At 42.4% G+C, this 20557-nt stretch overlaps 2 protein-coding genes and 1 long non-coding RNA gene across 3 annotated transcripts in view; 2 read left to right on the forward strand and 1 right to left on the reverse strand.

The window, feature by feature from the left end:
- Positions 1-126: 126 nt before the first annotated feature.
- gpx1b (glutathione peroxidase 1b) lies at positions 127-1290 on the reverse strand. The gene is made up of 2 exons (XM_063216096.1): positions 981-1290; positions 127-697 (listed from the first exon to the last, which is right to left on the reverse strand). Exons 1-2 carry the CDS (start codon positions 1200-1202, stop codon positions 347-349), a joined length of 573 nt encoding a protein of 190 aa, XP_063072166.1. The 5' UTR covers positions 1203-1290; the 3' UTR covers positions 127-346.
- A 558-nt stretch (positions 1291-1848) lies between these two features.
- LOC134463416 (uncharacterized) lies at positions 1849-3591 on the forward strand. Its single transcript, XR_010037752.1, has 3 exons — positions 1849-2118; positions 2684-2736; positions 3248-3591. It is a non-coding gene; the product is annotated as an uncharacterized LOC134463416 (long non-coding RNA).
- A 3591-nt stretch (positions 3592-7182) lies between these two features.
- fancd2 (FA complementation group D2) overlaps positions 7183-20557 on the forward strand; it is a 38466-nt gene continuing 25091 nt past the window's right edge. Inside the window, exons 1-16 of the mRNA XM_063216092.1 lie at positions 7183-7860; positions 7996-8118; positions 8295-8362; positions 8506-8612; positions 8882-8939; positions 9037-9089; positions 9216-9294; positions 10758-10882; positions 11165-11252; positions 11905-12009; positions 13067-13158; positions 15673-15787; positions 16337-16372; positions 16719-16865; positions 18362-18496; positions 19161-19292. Of these exons, the coding sequence (XP_063072162.1) occupies positions 7788-7860; positions 7996-8118; positions 8295-8362; positions 8506-8612; positions 8882-8939; positions 9037-9089; positions 9216-9294; positions 10758-10882; positions 11165-11252; positions 11905-12009; positions 13067-13158; positions 15673-15787; positions 16337-16372; positions 16719-16865; positions 18362-18496; positions 19161-19292 (1536 nt within the window). The 5' untranslated portion in view covers positions 7183-7787. The remainder of the gene's footprint in view (positions 7861-7995; positions 8119-8294; positions 8363-8505; positions 8613-8881; positions 8940-9036; positions 9090-9215; positions 9295-10757; positions 10883-11164; positions 11253-11904; positions 12010-13066; positions 13159-15672; positions 15788-16336; positions 16373-16718; positions 16866-18361; positions 18497-19160; positions 19293-20557) is intronic.

Genomic DNA, 20557 nt, shown 5'->3' on the forward strand with positions numbered 1-20557 from the left:
TCATCCAACCTGGCCTCACTAACTCCTTCACTTCCCCAACAGCCTACTAGCAGCTAGTCTTTGGGACACGGAATGGTAGCCTAATCAAAGTTCTTTTCGATGACCAAAGCAGATGGGTCCAAATGATTCATGTAAAAAATAAATTTATTTGATCAGCAGAACAACAGTGCTATCGACAGGCGGTGCAACTGTCAAGTCAAGTCTTTTACATGGCATCTGGTGTCCCCCACACGTGTGTTTATAGGGATACCTTCATAAAGTAAAAGTCAAGACACAGGCACATCGCGAAGAAGCACAGGTGACATGCCGACCGCGGGCATGGCATTTGTGTCAGTGCCTGGACGTACTAGTTTGCAATGTTGAGGAGCTTCTTTATATCCGCCTCGATGTTGCTCGTCAGGAATCTCCGGCCGTAGCGTTTGAAAGGCTCCCCGTCCGGACCAATGAGGAACTTCTCGAAATTCCAAGCGATGTCATTCCTATTGACGGGACTCCAAATGATGTTCTTTGGGTCGGTCATGAAGGACATCGACTCGTCGCTGGGGAAAGGGATCTTGTCTTTGAGATACACAAACAACGGGTGTGCATCCTTTCCGTTTACGTCAACCTTCTCAAGGAGATGGAATTTTGGCTCGAAGCCGTTTCCTGGACGGACATATTTCAGCGACATCAGGATTTCTTCATTCTTGCAGTTCTCCTGTGACGGGGACAAAACGGCAAGCCGTCATCACTTGCGCCCCCGTGACCAATGGACACAATTTGATACATTGAAACAGCGAGTCTGAAAGAATACGCCGATGTATGCCATATAGGCATACAAAGTCGTAACTCATCAGGCTTAAACATCCCACTCATAGTATTTGAGGCCTAGGCTGTTTGCAATAGTGGTATGATATGGTTTAAACGTGGTAATGTTGTAAAACATCTGCTAGACTTCTACTTCATACAACTCTGTAATAAAAGCACAATAGGAAACTCACCTGATGTCCAAACTGATTGCAGGGAACTCCCAGAACAACGAGCCCCTTCGAGGAGTACTTCTCGTGGAGCTCATTCATCTGGGTGTAATCCCTGGTTGTCGTACCTCATAGAGACGCAACGTTCTCGATGAGGACGACTTTGCCTTTAAGCGAGGAGAAATTAAATGCCTCCCCTGTAAGTAACTTGGCAGAAGCCTCATAGAGACTTTTCAGTGCGGCCATGGCGAGGACGGCGCGGATAGTTCCAAACTTGACGCACGGAAGAAGAGGAGCGCACCTAAAAAATTCCACGCGCGGACTGAAGGAGGAAGTGTCAGGGGCCGCTTTAAGGGGACCGAGGGGCGGGCCAAAAACTGAACACCTCCCCGTAAACAAGTGGTTGTCCAAGAACCTGAACCACAAATTATGTATCTACGGCTCTGGGTTGTCCAAGGTGTTTGTAGCCTATAGATGGCTCTGGTCCAGTTCTGCTACTGTCACAGATTTTTTTTTCTAGGAAGAAAGGGCTGTGCTGCTGTAGCAGTTGTCACTTGTTCTGTTAATGCCAGGGAACGTGTAAAATATAGTATACTACCTGTGGCCACTGACGTGTATAGTATAACTGGACTGCGGATGTTCGATGTGTTGTGAAGCAACGGCTGGGGGCGGGACATGGGACGATTTTTGGGCGGAAGAAGGAAGTAGAGCGCCTTTTTCCATTGATCTCTATGGTGGACTTGAAGCCATATAGTTCCTAGGCAATTCTTGCCGAGTCGGCACTGTTTCGTTAAAACGGTAGTCTCCCCTCCCTCCCAAACAACCCAGATATTTTTTTCGGGCTGACCCTTTATTTAAGAAAGCTATTAAAATAGTTTAAATAACCAATGAGCATGGCTATTTGGGTTGATTGGCAGTTGCCATTCTTTAGAATTATTGTTTTGATTGACAGGCAGGCCGTTGTCAAGGAGAAGGGCGAGTCTCGCGGCGTCTCCAGGGGAAGCCCCCTCCCTCCCTGCTGCATTACTTTCAACCAGCTCTGCTTTCAACAGCTTCATTACTGCGATGGGTTATTTAATTTTGGTACACTTTCCCCACAAATATGCGTTGTTGTACTTTTGGATGTACTTCTCCGTACTCTGTAAGGACCTCTGCAGTTTTGGTAAGTAAAATAAAAACATGTATATACGTGGCTGATTGACCAAAATGACTGAGCTTTGTTAAACAAACACGTACGACAATGCTAGCTTGTTATTAGCCCAAGGCAGCATGCTGATCTTTCAGTGTTTGATGATCTGTCGGCTTGTCAAGTAACTTAATTATAATTTGAATGCCATTGCTTTTGAAAGCAAAATGTGTCTGTTTGGCGTGCGTCAGGTGTAATTCCCTCCTTCCGTACCGTAGCCAAGTCCTTACATCAAGATATTCTGGCACTATGCTGGCCAGTGGCCACATCGGAAAAGCAACGTAGTCTAGCTGTGTTCCTCCGTCAACTGTTAAATATTGTTTGTTTCTGTGTTGCCAAATTGCTAGTTGGTGATGAAATGATGGTCATTGGTACGTTCGTTTTCAGTATGCAAATTGCGTCATTAATGTTGACTGTACTGAGTGACGAGTACATAGTGTAATGCAAATTGTGTCATTAATGTTTACTTGTAGGCCTACTGACGAGTGCATTGTGTAGTAAACATTTCCCCATCCTCATGTGACATGGTTTCATTCTGTAGGCAAACAACAAACCACACTTCACCTGGAAAACAGAGCCAGGACTCACTGTCAGGTAAGTAGGCTAAAGTTTCAAATCCTTAAAGTATGCTCCTGAGTTAAGACCAGAGACCTTCCAATGTAAAGCTAACACCATCATCTGCTTACTCTGCATGTGTTTATATATTAGTAATAAAATAGTAATGAAATATAGTCCAGGAAGACAGATGCTGAGGCACTCAAGGTTGCAATTTTTTTACTTTTTTATTTGGCTACAATGCCTACGCGTTTCGGCCCTTATGGCCTTCTTCAGGGCGTATCAAGCTTGTATCCTTGATACGCCCTGAAGAAGGCCATGAGGGCCGAAACGCGTAGGCATTGTAGCCAAATAAAAAAGTTTTTTTTTAAAAGAATTGCAACCTTGAGTGCCTCAGCATCTGTCTTCCTGGACCAAGTTTGAGAGCCTCTACACTGATGAGCACCAAGGAAAAAAGGTGAAGACCCAGAAGCACTCCAATTACCTGCTTGTGAGTAATGAAATATATGTTGTTCTCATCACCCTTCGTTTGTCATCATTTTCTTTACAGATGTCTGAAAATGTACAGTAGGCTACACGCCAGCAGGTCTCACCATAGTCAACATCATCAAGGATTGTCACTCCGACCTGAGAAGAGGCCCCATAGAGACACGGACAAGGACCAGCCACTGTTGCCAGTGCACAACTGAGGACCCGACCAGCCTGCTGCCATCTATGATACTATATAGTACCCGGTATGTAACATTACACTACACTCAGCCAATGCTTTCATCCAAAGCTTATCACTTATTTTTACATGTGCCTCCCAATTTGAAGGGACAAAAAGTAATTGGACTGGATAAAAGTATACATCAAGCGTAGTAAACTCTTAGCATTTTGTCAGTAGCAGAGATGTGGACTTGTGACTTGTGACTCGGACTGACGTGTGACTTGAAACACAAATGACTCGACTTGAGACTTGACTTGCCAATATTAGGAGTGACTTGTGACTTGACTCGACTTGTATGCTATTGACTTGAGACTTGACTCGACTTGACAGTTTTAGCTTGCAATGACTTGCAATTGTGCTCCAAGTCAATGAATATATTATTTTTTTTGCATTTTGTGTGTGAAAAAAATGCATGAAAGAAAGAAAAAATAAATGATTTACCTTCAACCATAGTCAAAAACCATGCTAAAAATATATGATCAATTGTGGGTTGCATGGTCACCCAAACAAACATGAAAGCTTGTCTGCAGCCGTGCTGTAATGGTTAGGGAGTTGGGCTGAAGATCACAGAGTTGCAGGTTTGAATCCCACCCTTAAACCCACCTCTCCCTACATCTCCATCCATGACTGAAGTGCCCTTGAGCAAGGCACCTAACCCCACATTGCTCAAAGGACTGTCACCAATATGTGCGTTGGATAAAAGATAAAAGTAATTTAATGAATAATTATAAACTGTGGTAAAAGCATGGTTAGTTTTCTGAGTAAAACCATGGTTCAATTTATAGTTAAACCTATAAACCAAAAACCAATGTCGGACAATACTCAAAAAAATGAAATCATAGTATACCATGGTCGATTTTCGGGACATGACTGGCGAAGGGGGACATGCAAAGCAGTGTGGAGAGGTAATGAATTTATGACCAAAGGTAATTGTCAATATTGCACATAGAATACAAGGTGACTTGTTAATGACTTGGAAAAAATAAGACTTGGACTTGGACTTGACTTGGCTTTGGCACGACTTGGACTTGGACTTGACTTGGTCAAATGTGTCGTAACTTGTGACTTGACTCGGACTTGATTGGAAGGACTTGAGACTTACTTGCGACTTGCAAATTAGTGACTTGGTCCCATCTCTGGTCTGTAGCCACTATCTTCAATAATTACAAGGGTACCAATTCTATTGACAGATATGCATGCCCACACCATGAAACTACCACCCCATGATTTTCACTGATTAGGCAGCATGCTTTGAAACATGAGCAGCCCATCTCCTTATCTATTGTGTTTTCTTCCCATGAACCTAAGTTGTTGGTGTATCAAACGGTGACGTATTCTCATCACACTTCATATGCCATTATTTTATTTACAGCGGAGCGGTCTGAAGACGTGGAGTACACTGCAGCAGGTATCACATGACCAAGGACTTGGACAACGTCTCTGTTTACATCTATAGTGTATTACACAAGTGAGTGTACACCCCCATATTTCTGCAGATGTAATGGGACAATAAAGACATTTGAAAACTAAAAATGAAGTCTGCACTTCAAGCTCATCACATTAAATAAGTAAAACAGGAGCTTGGTGAGCAGACTTAATTTTCAGTTGTCATTTGACTTTGTTAGTCCTGCACCCAAAACTTTTTTGAGAAGGATGTTCATGGGTTTTTCCTTTTTAAACAAATGTAGACATTTGTAGACACTGAAATGTTTATAGTTACTCTATATATACCAGTGATATGCTTCAATTATGTTAATGTTACATTAATTATTTTTTAAAAATAGATTTGTATTTTATCGTTACAGCTGAAGATGTGCACAGTTACGCTACTGCCCTGCATCCTACCACCACAGAGGATCCGATATGCAGAACCAGCTTCAAAAACCATTGCAATTATGAAACACAGTTAATAAATGCTTATATACAGCAGCCCGCACATTTTGTTTAATTTGTAATATTGGTTAACACACTATTGTAACAACTGTTTAGATCGGTGTTTCCCAACCAGGGGTACATGTACCACTAGGGGTACGTGAACACAATGCAGGTGGTACATGCATTGGCAGGTATCAATAAAAAGAAATGTATGGAGCATAATCATATTGGGATAGAGCAGTGGTTCCTAACCTATGGGTCGGGACCCAACTTATGGGTCGCCAAAGATCCACAGTGGGTCGCGAAGCCCTCTTGATTTTAAGGGGTTTCGTTTTAATACCATATAGCCCATGTTGAATATGTGACAAAGTAAAGCTTTTAAACTGATATATGCATAGAGGCAACAAAATGTAAGCGACACATTAAACAGTCATTCTATATTTGACTGAAGACAAATTGAGGAATACAATTTTCTAATGAGTTTCCGCATGACTCCCTCTCGCCTGGGACTCCCTCTCGCGTGGGCGCTGGCATGATTGGGTCACCAAAGCTTACAATGGTAAAAATATGGGTCCCTGAAGAAAAAGGTTGGGAACCACTGGGATAGAGGAAGATATACAGTAGACTAGAGCATGAGGGAGGGGGTACTCATGGTATGACAAAAATGCTTAGGGGGTACATGAGACAAAAAAGAAGTTGGGAGACACTGTGTGATTGAAGTAATGCATTTCTTACAAGCTTGGGGAAGAATGTCCACTCCATGATTTGCAAGTTTAAAAAGCTGAACATAAGGGTGAATATTTCATTTTAATCTTTATGTCAAGCATACAAAACACCCAGATGTTTAGTCATAGCCTACTGTAGGCCAGCTATGTTTTACTAACTGAAAGGTGTTAACTTTGGTTTGTTTACCATACCGTCTACTTCTAAGAGTGATTTTGTATTCTAAATCTTTTCAAAAACTGGGGGGGATCAGCAAAAAAATGGTCATGATGACTGCTCGACACGGCAATCTTCATCTTCAATCTTCCGGATGACAGCTTGGCGTCGAGGAGCCTTTTTTCAGCGTCCATGGTTTGTCTGTCATACGGAAAGGTTTTGCATGTCATTTGATGCCCAAACATTCAAAGTTATTTACAAATGTCCGTAGAGGATTAGCTTGGTGTGGCAGACACAAACCAAACAATATTTTACGCAAATGTACAACATGAAAATTGGAGCATTCTGAGCTCTCATACAAAAGCAATGTTGATACTGAGTATTGCTGACATGGATTATGTTTTGCCAAACGGTACGCCGACCCCAAAGACACATCTGCATGTTCTGTGTACAGCTCTGTTTGTAGCCTAACTTCCCATTTATCTTTAATTGCGGCTACATTACAACGTGGTGAAGTAACTTATAGTAAGCTAGGTCTTTCGCCACTCGGCTGGCTCACGTTAGATGCTAAGCTAAAATTATTATGGTCATCATAACAAGCTCTTCAAGGTTTCGTTAACCCAAAGTATCATTTTATTAATAGCATGGTATATTTGCCATACTTACCGATCACCAGTTCCATTTGAACTTGTGTTGCTGTTTTTATGACAATCAAGGGTTTCTGTGTCGACCAGTTCCACAGCTGAAAAGTGGGTTCAATATTTCTGCTGGGGACGCCATGTCATATTCGGGTGGGAGGGGCGGGACATGTCTTGAAGTGTCTGTTTGTGGATTGGCCGGCGATGTCGACCTATCAGCAATGTAGCTCAACGTTGTCAAGGTGATTATTATATTTCCGCATTTTTGGGGCGGAAGTAAATCAGCCGCGGTTGCTTCAAAACCGTTGAATGGAGTTCTATCGAACTCCGCAGTCCAGTTATACTATACACGTCAGTGCCTGTGGCTTAACACAACAAGCAAAGCAAACATATTAGACAGGGTGTCCTGTGTGAAATGTACATAGTCTAATCTGTGCAATGAGTTTTCTACAAAAATTGAAATACCAAAGACCATTAATATTAATGCGGAGAGTGGGATCAAATTATGAACAGACGAAAACATACATGATTCGTGTATTCATCACTAACAACCACGAAGTTCATCTGGACCTGAAGTGAAGAATTTGCAGACGGTCCCTTATGTCCAAACCATCCGCGCGGGAACAACCAGGAAGCCAGTCTTCCAAGTTCCTCCCAACAGTGTTCTCAGTGAAAATTGTATTTAGCTTACTGGAGAGTAGGGCACTTGTTGAAGTTGTTTGTTTTCTTAAATTGCTCATTACCATAACGTCATATAGAGAAATGTGGGCCTAATATTGCCTACTGCGCGAATACAGTTCATTTCTAACAAGAAGTTCTGTTAGGACAGCTGAACACTTGCTAAACAAGGCTTGTTGTGAACAGTTTAGCCTAGCGTAGTTGTGGTAGTTGAACAAGTAAGTGGGTGATTGTTTTGAAATTGGAGTGACAGTAACATAGTCAACAACCAGACACTTTTCAGCCGCTTTATACCTTATTTGGGCCACAACATGATGCGTAAGAAGAAGAGGTCCAATGTTGACAAGAAGACGGACAGCAGCTCTGCAGTGCTTGACGCACCAAGTAAGTAAACCATGCATAGTCGTCATTCGTAACTGTGTAGGCCAATTGTCCTGCTTGCCATTTCACACTATTATTTATTACGCGTATAGAGAAGTTAGGACAAAATCCATGACCCTGTCTTGTTCATATTTCCAGAAGCAAAGAAGGGTCGGTCAGCCAAGTCTTCAGTGCCTGTGGCCAATGATGAATCAGTATTTGTGCAGCTTTTACGAGAGTCTGGTGTCACCCTGAAACAAGACAGCACATCAAACGAGATTGGTAATTGCTGCTAATTATATATGATATGATAACATGGTGATATCATGATGATCTCATACCTAATTGCATGGATGCCTTTTCCTTTAAGCAATTTGACTGTGGCACAACATTCACAGTAGACCTAAGTGTGTGTGTGTGTGTGTGTGTGTGTGTGTGTGTGTGTGTTTCCATTTTAGGTGTGGACCAAGTTGTCTTCCAAAAGCGATTGCAGCAAAACCTGAAAAAGAATGCCAGATATCCTGAAGTAAGTAAAAGCAAAGATTCTCTGTGTGTTCTCGGTGTTCTAAAGTTCTGTGAGAATAGTGCAAGAACATTGCTCATGGACTAGTATTCATTACTGTGTAACTGGTAATTTGGTATGTAATCCTGCATATTTGGTGTTTACAGATTATTCAAGAGTTTATCACGGGATTGGAATCTCACATCGAAGATCCACAGAGTTTTAGAAATTGTCTTCTGCCATGCGTTCCACGCCAAAGTGATGAAGACTCAAAGTGAGAGAACACATTTAAAGTCCTGAGAACTTTAGTTTGACACACAACACTCAGGAACGGACTCAGGAACCCAATAGGCCCGTGCAGTAGTCTCTCCCTGACTACACTGGCATCACTTCAAGCACGTTTTGATATTTTGAAACATGAACATCAATATTAACACACAGCCCTATATTGACTATTCAATTTCATAATGTGTAAAGCACCCAGGAAGGCAAGTATTGCAATACAATTCAAGGTGTGCTCTCTTTGTGTTTTTTACCCCATAGTTCGGTATCGTATCAGGAGAGTCTGATGCGAATGTTGCTGGGCATTGAGATGCTACAGGTACTTTTTCCACTATACTACTGTATTTGCTTTTTTAACTGACCTAACAGTGATTGTCTTCATCAAACCAAGTGTAATTTCCCTTTTCTTTCACCAGACCCGGGTCATTGATGTTCTATTTGAGAAACTCCCAGAGTTCATGCTCGAAGGGTAAGCATACAGACATTTTTGCTTAGAGTTTTATTTAGACTCTTTTAGTGAGTAAAAAGTAAAACCCATGATTAAGATAATGCTGTGTTTTAAATCTTGTGTCGCAATGACTGTTATTATTGCCAGTGTGGGTGAAGATGGCCTGAACATCCCTCGCATCATTATGAACCAACTCAAGTGGCTCGACAGGATCATCGATGGCGCAGTATGTTATTTCACTATATGACATTACATTTAGCAGACACTTTTATCTACAACAACTTACAGCTTGTGATGTTTTTTTGCACACTTACTCTGGCGGCATAGGGACCCATAGGTCGCTAATCGGAAAACACTATAAAACACCCGCACACTGGCCAATTCACAGTAACATTCACAACCTTACAGTTGTAGACCGTCAGGAAAATGTATCTGATGATGATCGAAGACTGAAACGTGTATAAGTGTAAAGCAACTTTCAAAAGAGGGCATCAACAAGTTGCAGATGTGCAGGTAGGCTGTTGGGCTTGCGCAAAGCATTACAGAGGTACTCTGTCAGTTATTCACGATCCTGGACACCACAGTAGCGCATATGCAGATGTGATGTCATACACCAAAACCAAATAAATGAAGGAAGTGAAGGACAGCACTCATACGATTTTCCGGTTACACTTTACTTGACGCCGGCGTCATACGTATGACATAAGTGTCATAACAGTGTCATAATAGTGTCATGAATGAGTTAGGGGTCAAACATACCAAAGCCGAATGGAACGGACGCAGGACGAACGCGGTCTTTCTGCTTTTGGCCGGTGTGTTTTTCTCTGCCTTTCACACTGTCAGTGTCGGCGTGCATGGCCAGTCCTGTTCAAACCCCCGAATTTCACTGAAAGACAAAGTCATACAATGTTTGTGACGCATGCATGACTGCATTATGACAATGTTATGACACAGTTATGTCATACATATGATGCCGGCGTCAAGTAAAGTGTTACCGATTTTTCTTTGTTTATCTGAAGAGTGCTGTCTTTCACTTTCTTCATTACCTCCGCCAAGCAGGTTATGTTTTCGATCCCATTGTTGTTTGTCTGTCTGTTTGCCTGGCTGTCAGCAGGATAACTCAAAGTTATGCACAGATTTTGCTGAAATTTTGTGGCGTTGTTGGAAATGACAAAAGGAACAAGTGATTGAATTTCAAGATCTGGATCTAGGAAATTTTTAAAAGATTCTTCACCATTGCGGGATAGGGCGAATTTTGACATTCCAGTTTCTAACTCCACAAAAATGAGGTAGAAACACAAAAATAGGGTGCAACATAATGAAATGTTCTATCAAACAGCTTCCTTGGCGGAGGTCTGCATTTTCTGAGTGCATTTCTAGTTTATATATGTTTTATGTGAGATTCAGCACCCAGTTAAAAACTGTTAGAATCATGATAACGATAATGTGAGCGCGTCTCCTCCACTTTTCCTACACCAAAACCACCATACTGCACCATCTCATTAGCAGCTGTTTCAACAAAGCCCTGTGTGTTATTGAGCGTCACCAACAGTTGTGTGTGTGTGTGTGTGTTATTGAGTGCAAACACTGTCATGCTTGCGTGTGTCTACATGCACATTAACAACAGTGTTGTATGTGTGTTATTGAGTGTGAACACCCTTGTTGCGTGCATCTGTGGTGTAATTTCAGGATTTGCCTAACAAGCTGATGCAGCTGGTGTCTGTGGCGTCGCTGGAGGTGCAGCGTGACATCATCACCAGTCTGCCGGAGATACTGGAGGATTCACAGCATGGAGACATCGCCAGGGAGCTCAAGTGAGTAGAAGTGATCTGCCCTACAAAGACAAAGTGAGTGAGTGTATAGTGGTGTTTCAGTAAATTTTCACAGGCCTTAATCACAGTCGTTGCAAATGACCAAGGAGCGTAACTTCACTGGGTGGATACTTTTTTACCATCCAATTTTTTCCCTTTGAAGTCACAACCTCTCCTCTCCTTGTTTCGTTGGACTGATTATTAATAAGTCACCAACAGTGTAATGAAGTGTCCATGTTTGCTGCATCTCTATGCTAATGGGACCTCTGACCTCTGCCTCTGCAGCTCACTGTTGAGGGAGAACACCCAGCTGACGGTGCCCATCCTGGATGCCCTGTCCAGCCTTAACCTCACCACCGACCTCCTGTCTGAGGTAACCCCCTCTCCCCCATGGTCCCCATACACCAGTATTTACCAACCAGCGGTATGTGTACCACTAGGGCTATGCAATCACACCTCAGGGGGTATATCTAAAAATGTAAAAATAACAAGTATATCGAGTGTGTCACACTGGGATAGAGGAACAGATATAGAGCATAAGTGAGAGAGGTACTTGTAATATGACAAAATGGCTTAGGGGCTACGCAGGACAAAAAAAAGGTTGGGAAACACTGCCCTACACCCCAACCCCCTTACTGTCCTCACCTCGGTCCTCAAAGCTAACTGTGCGGAGGCTACACGGTAATAGTCTGTGGACTCTAAAGGCCTGCGCACACTGGCTCCCACCACCGCAATGCTTAGTGAATAGTCAGTTTGTGGTAATAAGAATCCAACACGGTAAGCAATTCTTGCACAGCTTCAGGGCCTACCCACAGAGCTGGTATAGCTTGTATGTGTACCCACCAGTGTAATTTTACACAATTATTATAATTAAGTAGGTTTGTGATTGGTACTCTGTGTGCGTGGGTGTGTGCGTGTTGGGTGTCTGTGTGCTTGTTGGGTGTCTGTGTGCTTGTTGGGTGTCTGTGTGTGTGTGTGTGTGTGTGTGTGTGTGTGTGTGTGTGTGTGTGTGTGTGTTGTAACAGGTGCGAAGAGCTGTGATGACCACTCTGTCAGCAGTGCAGCTGGAGGACCTGGCGGTGGTGGTGAAATTCATCCTGCACTCCATCTCTACAAATGATGCAAGCGAGGTCAGCAGACACACACACACACACACACACACACACACACACACACACACACACACACACACAAACACACACACTGTAGTGTATGAGAAAGAGACAAACACTATACCAAAAGTATTCGCTTACCTGCCTAGACATACCTAGGTGCTTGACTTCATACATCTGTGGCCATGCCAAGTGAATAGGACACCCGATTCTGATCATTTGGATGGGTAAGCGAATACTGTGTTGATAATATAGTGTATACAAAGAGATAGTGATTGTGTGATTTAGTGATGACTAACTTTAGTGTTGACTGATTCATTGAACATTCATGGAATAGGTATCTAACACTGTGCGGTCCGCTTCTCGATTCTGATTGGCTGATAGCTGTGGTCAATCGAGCGTAAACCTACACCTTCCACCTGAGGATTGTATGCGCGTCCAAGTTAGACCAAGCACAGCTACGTCGGTAACGAGAATATTTTGCAGTTGGGGTAGGGAGTCTGCAAGAAGAGCACATCTTTGCACCATCTGTGGTTGGGGTATCAGTGTGATTGCAAAGACATTTCATTCCTGCGGTGTTAATCGCCTCCTTGTTGAGTTTTTTGTGGCGAGTGTGTGTCTGGCAGCGCCACGCACGCACGCCGAGTAACGTTGCCGGGGTAACCACAATCACTTCCTCAACCGCAATGGATCAAATTAATTGTTATTAAAGCGTTTTTAAAGAAATTTGGTCAGCGATTAAGTGTAACAGTGTTAGATAAGCAATAAGCCACTTGAGTCCGTGGATTGTGCTCAATTGATAACGGCCAATTAATAACTCCGCTTCGCGTCGTGCCCCACTCCCCTGGGCCGTTATCAATTGAGCACAATCCACGGCCTCTCTTGGCTTATTGCTTAATCATGGAACACCTTCAGGGGAATTTCAGACAGTGTTCCGCATGTCATCATGATTTTACTTTTGCTGTCGAAGTACAGGTGGGCCTGAACAATATGTGTGTCTGTGTCTGTGTCTGTGTGTGTGTGTGTGTGTGTGTGTGTGTGTGTGTGTGTGTGTCTGTGTTTGTGTGGTGGTCAGGTGGTGACAGACCTGCGCAAGAAGCTGGAGTTGGAGGCGTGTCTGCCAACCAACATATTGTCTCAGAGCAGCTCCAGGAACAAGGCAACAAGGTGAGGCCAATGGCAGCATGTATCCCAGTCAGACATCAGGCAGATCCAAATTCTTTTAGCCAGTTGCAGGCTCAAAGCATAAAAAGATGAATGTAAGGTAAGGAGGAACCACACACCGATGAGCTCCCTTTTAATCCATTTTTATGAAGGGCTGTGATCAGGGCCGGATTAAGGCAATGGGATGCCCCTGGGCACTAAACCTCAAGTGCCCCACCCCCCCCCAAAAAAAAACCACACACACACGTGCGCGCGCCCGCACAGACGCACACGCATGCACCTTGCCCGTGCCTTCAGTAACCCATAGCATGTAGCCCTAAGCATAAGCAATAAGCAAAAGTACACATAAACAGTGTCTTTCTTCCTCGCATATTGAAATGTCTTATTCAAAATAGGCTATGCGATATGCAATAGGCCTACATGAGTGTCTCAATAAAAATCTTAAAAGCAGCCATACTCAATTATTTCCACATTCAAGTGTATCCATTTGAACAGGATCCAGCATATTCAAATGTGTAGGCTATTCAAAATGTTTTGATTGATCCTTAAACTTGAACTTCGGCTTTTTTCGCACACCTCAGCTGGCAGGTGCGTCGGAGATGGCACCATGGGTCACTCAGCAATAGTTTAAAGAAACTCCCGCACACTGACCATTTCGCTGTTCTTTCTTTAATAAACGACGTTTCGGTACTAGACCATGCCTGATGAAGGTCTAGTACCGAAACGCTGATTGATCCTTAGAAATGTGTAGGAATCACTGTGGGGCATCTAAAATAGGCCTACTCTGGCATGATAGGCCTAACCTACAAGTCCACAATATTGAAGTTTGTGGAGTTCACAGTTGGGAGGTTATGGTCTATGAGCATTGAGCTTCACAGCTGTAAACTACTTGTAATTGTGACGAAGGAGGTTGTAATTGTGACTTAAGTTGTGGTTTCTAAAAATTTAACAACAAAAAACCCAACAACACTGCCCCTTAGAAACGTAGGCTATGACTGCATGCAACATAACGGCAAATCATAACTAATCATGGGCTACACTAACACATGGGAAATAGCTAACTAGACACTGTAGACCTACATGAAATTACTAAATAGAGACACCATGTAGCCTACTCATACGTGGTATAGCCTACACACACTACGGTAATAGACACCAACCTGCTGATTAGACGCTCTCACACGGCAGGAATTCATCAATTGTAGGCTAAGTTAACATGCGATTATAGCGCGGCAAGCGCATTAAGACGCATTTAAACGAAACGTCGGCGAAATCTCTGGACATTAATCATAACCTTCTACAACCTAATAGTAAACAGGTGACACACAACCAAGAAATATCCAAGACTTACAGTTTCTGAGCACACCAAAAACACCCAACAGCACGTCCACAAGGAGTTCCTTCCTGATCTCTTCCTCTCCATCATCCAGTGCATGAAATCCTCAGCCTCGCACTCCAATTATCTACACAAGTCTAGTCACAAGGCTAAACGCCTGGGGTCTTTCTCTTGTTAAACTTTTCTCTTCACACAACCACTCAACTGATGTCTGTCCATTTTTCTTTTCTACAACCGCGGGCTTTTTAAAAACATGATACATTTCACGACAGGTGGAACGGCTCAACTGACAGGTTGAGGGAGGGGGGATGATTGTCACAGGACACTATTGCTCAGAATGATGATATCGTTGCTCTTATGACATTGTTTTAATAGTGAATTTTACATGAATACGGTATATAACAGTGTCATGTTTAACAATTTTAAGTCTACAAACATTAATGAAAAAAAAAAAGTTTCTTCTCCTGTGATGCCCCCCACCGGCTGGGAATGCTTGATGCCCCTGGGCACTGTGCCGTGTGCCCATATGGTTAATCCGGCCATGGCCGTGATGACCTGAAATGTCACAGAAATAAAAATTGATTGAAAGGGAGCTCATCGGTGTGTGGTTCTTCCTTACCCGATATCAACAGCAGCATTTTGACATCACCAGCCTTTCAAAAGCCTTCTATTCAATTTCACGCCTTCAAATTCACGTCCTGTTTACTACGCGTGTATGGATATTTTTGTAAATGCATACTTTAAAAAAAATCCGTTTTGTCCTTTTGTTTACTCGTTCACAATTTTTGCTTTCTAAAACGGCTATATTTAAAACTGGTGATTTCTAAAAAATAAGCAAAATGTAAGATATCTGATGTTTTTAAAAACGTTAACATGCTTGCCTGGAAAAAGTGAATGATTACATAGTTGAATTCTGTTAACGTAGCAATTGAGATTCCTTTCATCTATGTGTTGTGTAAATGGGGATAAAAAAGTACCCATTTTTAAAAATTATTATATGTTACCAAGGCCTATATGGAACCCCCTGAGAAGCCAGATGGCCATGTTCTGAAATAAAAAGTAGTTTATAAATAACTTGGCTGAGTTCTCGAACAAAAAAAGCTTATTTCCAAACTACAAAGATTTTCAGATAATGATACAAAATTACAAGTGCCTAACTTGTGTTGATATTTTGGTCTTAGCACCTCCAGTGTCCCATCGAGCAGCAGCAGTAGTCAGGACAGCGTCTCTCTGGTGCTGGACGCCATCAAGTCAGCCGTCCGATTCCAGAAGATCATCTCTGAGGCCTGGATCAAGGTAGGACTTAACATAGAGAGATAGGATACTAATACTGAACTATGCCATGAGTTTGTAGATTATGGCCTGCTCTTATTCCGATGGTTTGTAGGCTTCTTGTGTTGGGATGCTCTTTAGTCCAAGGTGTTGTACAACCAGACTTTTTTTCCAGAAAGTGCTACAAGGTCTTCGGGTGCGAGCGAAGAGCAACATTCATATTTTGTAGAAAAGTCACACTCGCGAAGACGCTGAAGAAGGCTTAGGACGAAACGTCTGTCTGTCATGCTAACCACTAAAATAAAATTCAAGAATCAAACCAGAGAGTGCGTTTTTTTCTACAAAATTGCACAACCAGAGTCGAGAATGAGAAACAAATATCTGGCTAAGGCACTCCATATGAAAATGTCTTGACAATTCCTACATGGACATATTTAAAACAATGCCCCTGTGTCGCAGCATGAGTGCTTTCTTCAAGGCAGTGTGTTATGCTGTGTTCGGAAATATTGAGATGCTAGTGTTTTGTGCTTCATTGGAGTGCATGTTGTGATGGTTCCTTTTGTCTCTCTGCAGGCAATAGAAAATGTTGAAGAAGCCGAAGATCATAAGGTATTTACTGCAATTTCAAACCACCAGTGCATTATTTTTTCACTTATTGAGTATCTTTTATTTGAGATGTTGCTGTTCATTCCACACCTTTGTACCATTTGAAACTATTACACTTGTATTATTTCAATTTTAATAAGGGAAAACTGGGATCAGTTGGGATTTCTTCAGTGTGTTGTACCTGTATTGTATGCTCAGTTGTTTTGGCAATGGCGTGTGTGCCTGTGTGTGTGTGTGTGCGTGTGTGTGCGTGTGTGCGTGTGTGTGTGTGTGTGTGTGTGTGTGTGTGTGTGTGTGTGCCTGTGTGTGTGCCTGTGCGCGTGTGTGCGTGTGTGTTTCCTTTGGACAGGTCATCGATCTCCTGGTGCTGTTTATCTTGCACTCCACCAATGCCAACCAGAGCCGCAGAGGGGCAGAGCGAGTGCTGAAGGTCAAAGTTCGCGGCGGGTTGATCCAGGAGGCTCTGCTCCAGAAGACCTTCAGAGGTCACGGGCAGGTCAGTCTAGTGGGCCTGAGACTTCCACAATGAGGAAATGACTTATTTTATAGCCTGTAGAAATTATATGTATAATTTGAAAATATAAATATATTTATTTTCTGAAGATACAAAGGTCTAATGTCACATGGAAAAGTTGGGCGCAAAAAGTTTGATGTGATGTTATTTCATTAGCAAGTTACTGCACTCATGTTCAGTTTGAGTACTAAGTAAAGGGGGATAATAATGGAAAGGGCATGATGGGATGGAGGAGTGGAAGCAAGGATATTGTTGCGCTCAAGATGGGTAGAGAAATAAGTAGGTGCGTGGACCCAAATAGAACAGTCCAAAGGTGAGAGCAGGTTTGCAGTTTGAAGTTTTGAGCAAGTTTGAGTTTTGGCAGTAATTTGTCAGTGCTTGGACATTTTTGAAGTTGCAATCTTTAATGTATGTCATCACACGTACACAGCACATTATATTCTCATTGAAAATATTCAGTCTGTTCTTCTAAACGTTGGAGTTAGCGATCTCAATTGACCTTGATCATTTCAACAAATGTTTCAAAACACCCACTTGGTTCATACTCTCTCTAACAACTCTAACAGGGACTCTAGCCTGATGTCACTACTTTCTTCCTTCATTTATTTGAACAGGCGATGTCTTGTAATAATTCACTGTGTTTGTACAGTGCACACCACATAGTCACTATTCTCCAGCTGCCAAAAGAATCCATCACAAATGCAAAAAGCAGAATAGATTGACACTAATTGTGTTTGAGTCAATAACACGCCGTTTTGACTTGCGGACTGGCTGTTCTGCATTCTTCCTCGTTAGTGAAGCGTGTGTTGCGTGATGTGTTTGTGGTTGTGTCTGTACTGCACAGTTGATGCATACTAGTCTGTGTTTTGTCTTTTCTATTGTTCCCAATTGTGTCCTCTTTTACTCTATTCTTCTACTCTATCCTGCTCTACTCTATTCTACTATACCCCATTATATTCTGTTCTACTTGACTCTATTATATTAAATTAAATTAAATTGCACTATATTATATTATATTATATTATATTATATTATATTAAATTAAATTATATTATATTATATTATATTATATACGGTAACACTTTACTTCACACCGCCGTCATACGCAGGACCTGCCATTGTCATAACAGTGTCAAAACGGTGTCATGACACAGTCATGAACTAGACATAAAAAATTATGTCAGTGTCATGAACGTTTTATGGTAATGAAAAGTTGACATTGATTGGGCTGTCTTTACCATAGGCGAATGTCACTTAATGGCAACGGTCATACAATGTTTATGACATTGAATGTTTATGACTCATCCATGACTGCATTGCAACACTGTTATGACATTGTTATGTCGTACTTCTGGCGCCAGTGTCTAGTAAAGTGTGGCACTCTATTCTATTATACCCTACTACCGTGTATTCTGTGGCATTCTACTCTATAATAATCTCCTCGGTTGTGCTGTCCTCTGTGCTGTGTTGTTGGGCAGGTGATGCGCGGTTACTTCCCCTCCATCTTGGCTCTGGCCCAGAGTCTGTTGCGCTGCGGTGACGTCTGTGTGGTGCCCTTCGCTGGACACCTCTACAAACAGGCCTTCACCACCTTCGACTCCTACTGCCAACAGGTACAGCGCAGAGATGTTTAAGGTTGGGTCAGCCGTGGCCCAATGGTTAAGGAGATAGGCTTTAGATCAGAGGGTTGCAGGTTCAAATCTCACCCTTTCACTCCCTGCTGCACTTTATGGCTGAGGTGCCCTTGAGCAAGGCACCTAACCCTATACTGCTCCAGGGACTGAAACCAATACCCTGTAAATAACTGTACGTCGATTTGGATAAAAGTGTGAGCTAAATGTAAAAGTAAGTAAAGTAGAAGTACTCTTTAAAAATGTAATGGCAACACTGGTAGGATGATATTACATGGTTTTAACCAAGTAATATCATACTACTAGTGTTGTAATTACAGCTCTAAGAGTGCTTCTACTTTATTCAAATCTGTTACAGTAGGCTTGTGCTGTGATTCATGCATGGTACTGAAGAGTGGTTACATTTCTGTGTGTGTGTTTTGTTTTTGTTTAGTTTTTTTGTCGTTATTATGGGCTTTTTTGTTTGTTTTGTTTTGTTCTGTCTCTTTGTCTGCCTTTGATGCCACCATGTTATTGGTCTTAAGGAAGTAGTGGCGTCCTTGGTGACGCATGTGCAGTGGCCTGACTGCAGAGGTGGACTGGTGTCTGTCTGTCTGTCTGTCTGTCTGTCTGTCTTCATATTTCTGTCATGTCACTTCTTGTGCAGGAGGTTGTGGCGTCGCTGGTGACACACGTGTGCAGTGGTCTGGCTGCAGAGGTGGACGTGGCTCTGGAACTGCTGTGTGAGCTGGTCAACCAGAAGTCCAAAGAGATGGCCCTCTACGCCGTCTTCATCAAGGTATATACAATACACTTTTTGTTATTTTTAAAGCCTTTTTATGCATTTATTAGGACATGACAGTGTGAAATTGTGACTAGAAACGAGTGGGAGAGGGAGAGGAGAAGGATCGGCTAAGGGACCTCGGGCCGGAATTGAACCCGGGTCGTCGGCACGATGGTACGACGTCCCCTCCTAAACAGTACGGCCCTAAATGCCTGCAACACTGTTTTATGTTTCCGACTATTTGATGGCACAATGTTTTGGACCGAACAGCGAACTGTGTTGCGGACATTTATTATTTCCTTTAAGTTATCTGGTTTGATTCAGCACCAACATATACCATACAATATTTTCTCTACTGCCATACTAAAGTAACAAAGGGCGCACACAAGGCTGGTGTTGACGATATATTGTAGCCGAAAAGTAACAAAAGAAGTCAATGGATAACAGAGCAACAGACTTTTCGGACCTAGTCCGTTTTTCATGTCTCCAGGCTACTGGGGACAATGAAAATGGCCTGGAAATATTGAAAAGTACTAGGTCCGAAACATCTGTTACTCCAGTTATAACCACTGACTTATTTGGTTACTTTTCGTCTGCAATACAGTTTTCGACCGGAGCCTTGTGTCTGTCAATTTTTCTATTTTTGTGAGCAGACACACTAGGGCTTTGACTTGTGTCCCAAAATCATAGTCGAAGTTCGTTTCTAAATTAAAAACGATATTCGAATATATTCGAATATTTATCCATATTTTTTACCATTAAAATTGCCCCAGTTAGACCTGATGTCAAGCTGAAGTTGTTCTTTCCCCCAGTCAGTGACTAGTAAAAGGCTATTCCAACCAGAGATGTAGCCTAATGGCCCATTAACAACATTCAACCAGCCATTATTGTTTAGCGATCGTTCAGCACTTATAAAAAGACGGTACTTAGAAGTGTGAATGCAGATTAAAACATGGCAAAGCTAGCAGCCATGTCAAACTTGTAGCCCAAGTTAAAATTTAAATGGGGCACCTAAGTCACGCTCTCTACTTCCTGGTTCATAGGGCAGAGGCAGTCAAAAAATAATTACTGGGCTTGAAAATGAATGGTTTTTTTTTAAACCAATCGAAACCGTGGACCTCCACCTATGCACCACAAATCCAAAAATCACTCATTTTCAAGCCCAATAATCATTTTTTGACTCCCTCTGCCCCATGAACCAGGAAGTAGAGGGCGTGACTTAGGTGCCCCATAGGAACATATGGGAATCATGAGAATTTAGCACACAACACCAATATCAA

This window comes from Engraulis encrasicolus, chromosome 14 (assembly GCF_034702125.1).
Source record: "Engraulis encrasicolus isolate BLACKSEA-1 chromosome 14, IST_EnEncr_1.0, whole genome shotgun sequence".
Classification (NCBI taxonomy): domain Eukaryota; kingdom Metazoa; phylum Chordata; class Actinopteri; order Clupeiformes; family Engraulidae; genus Engraulis; species Engraulis encrasicolus.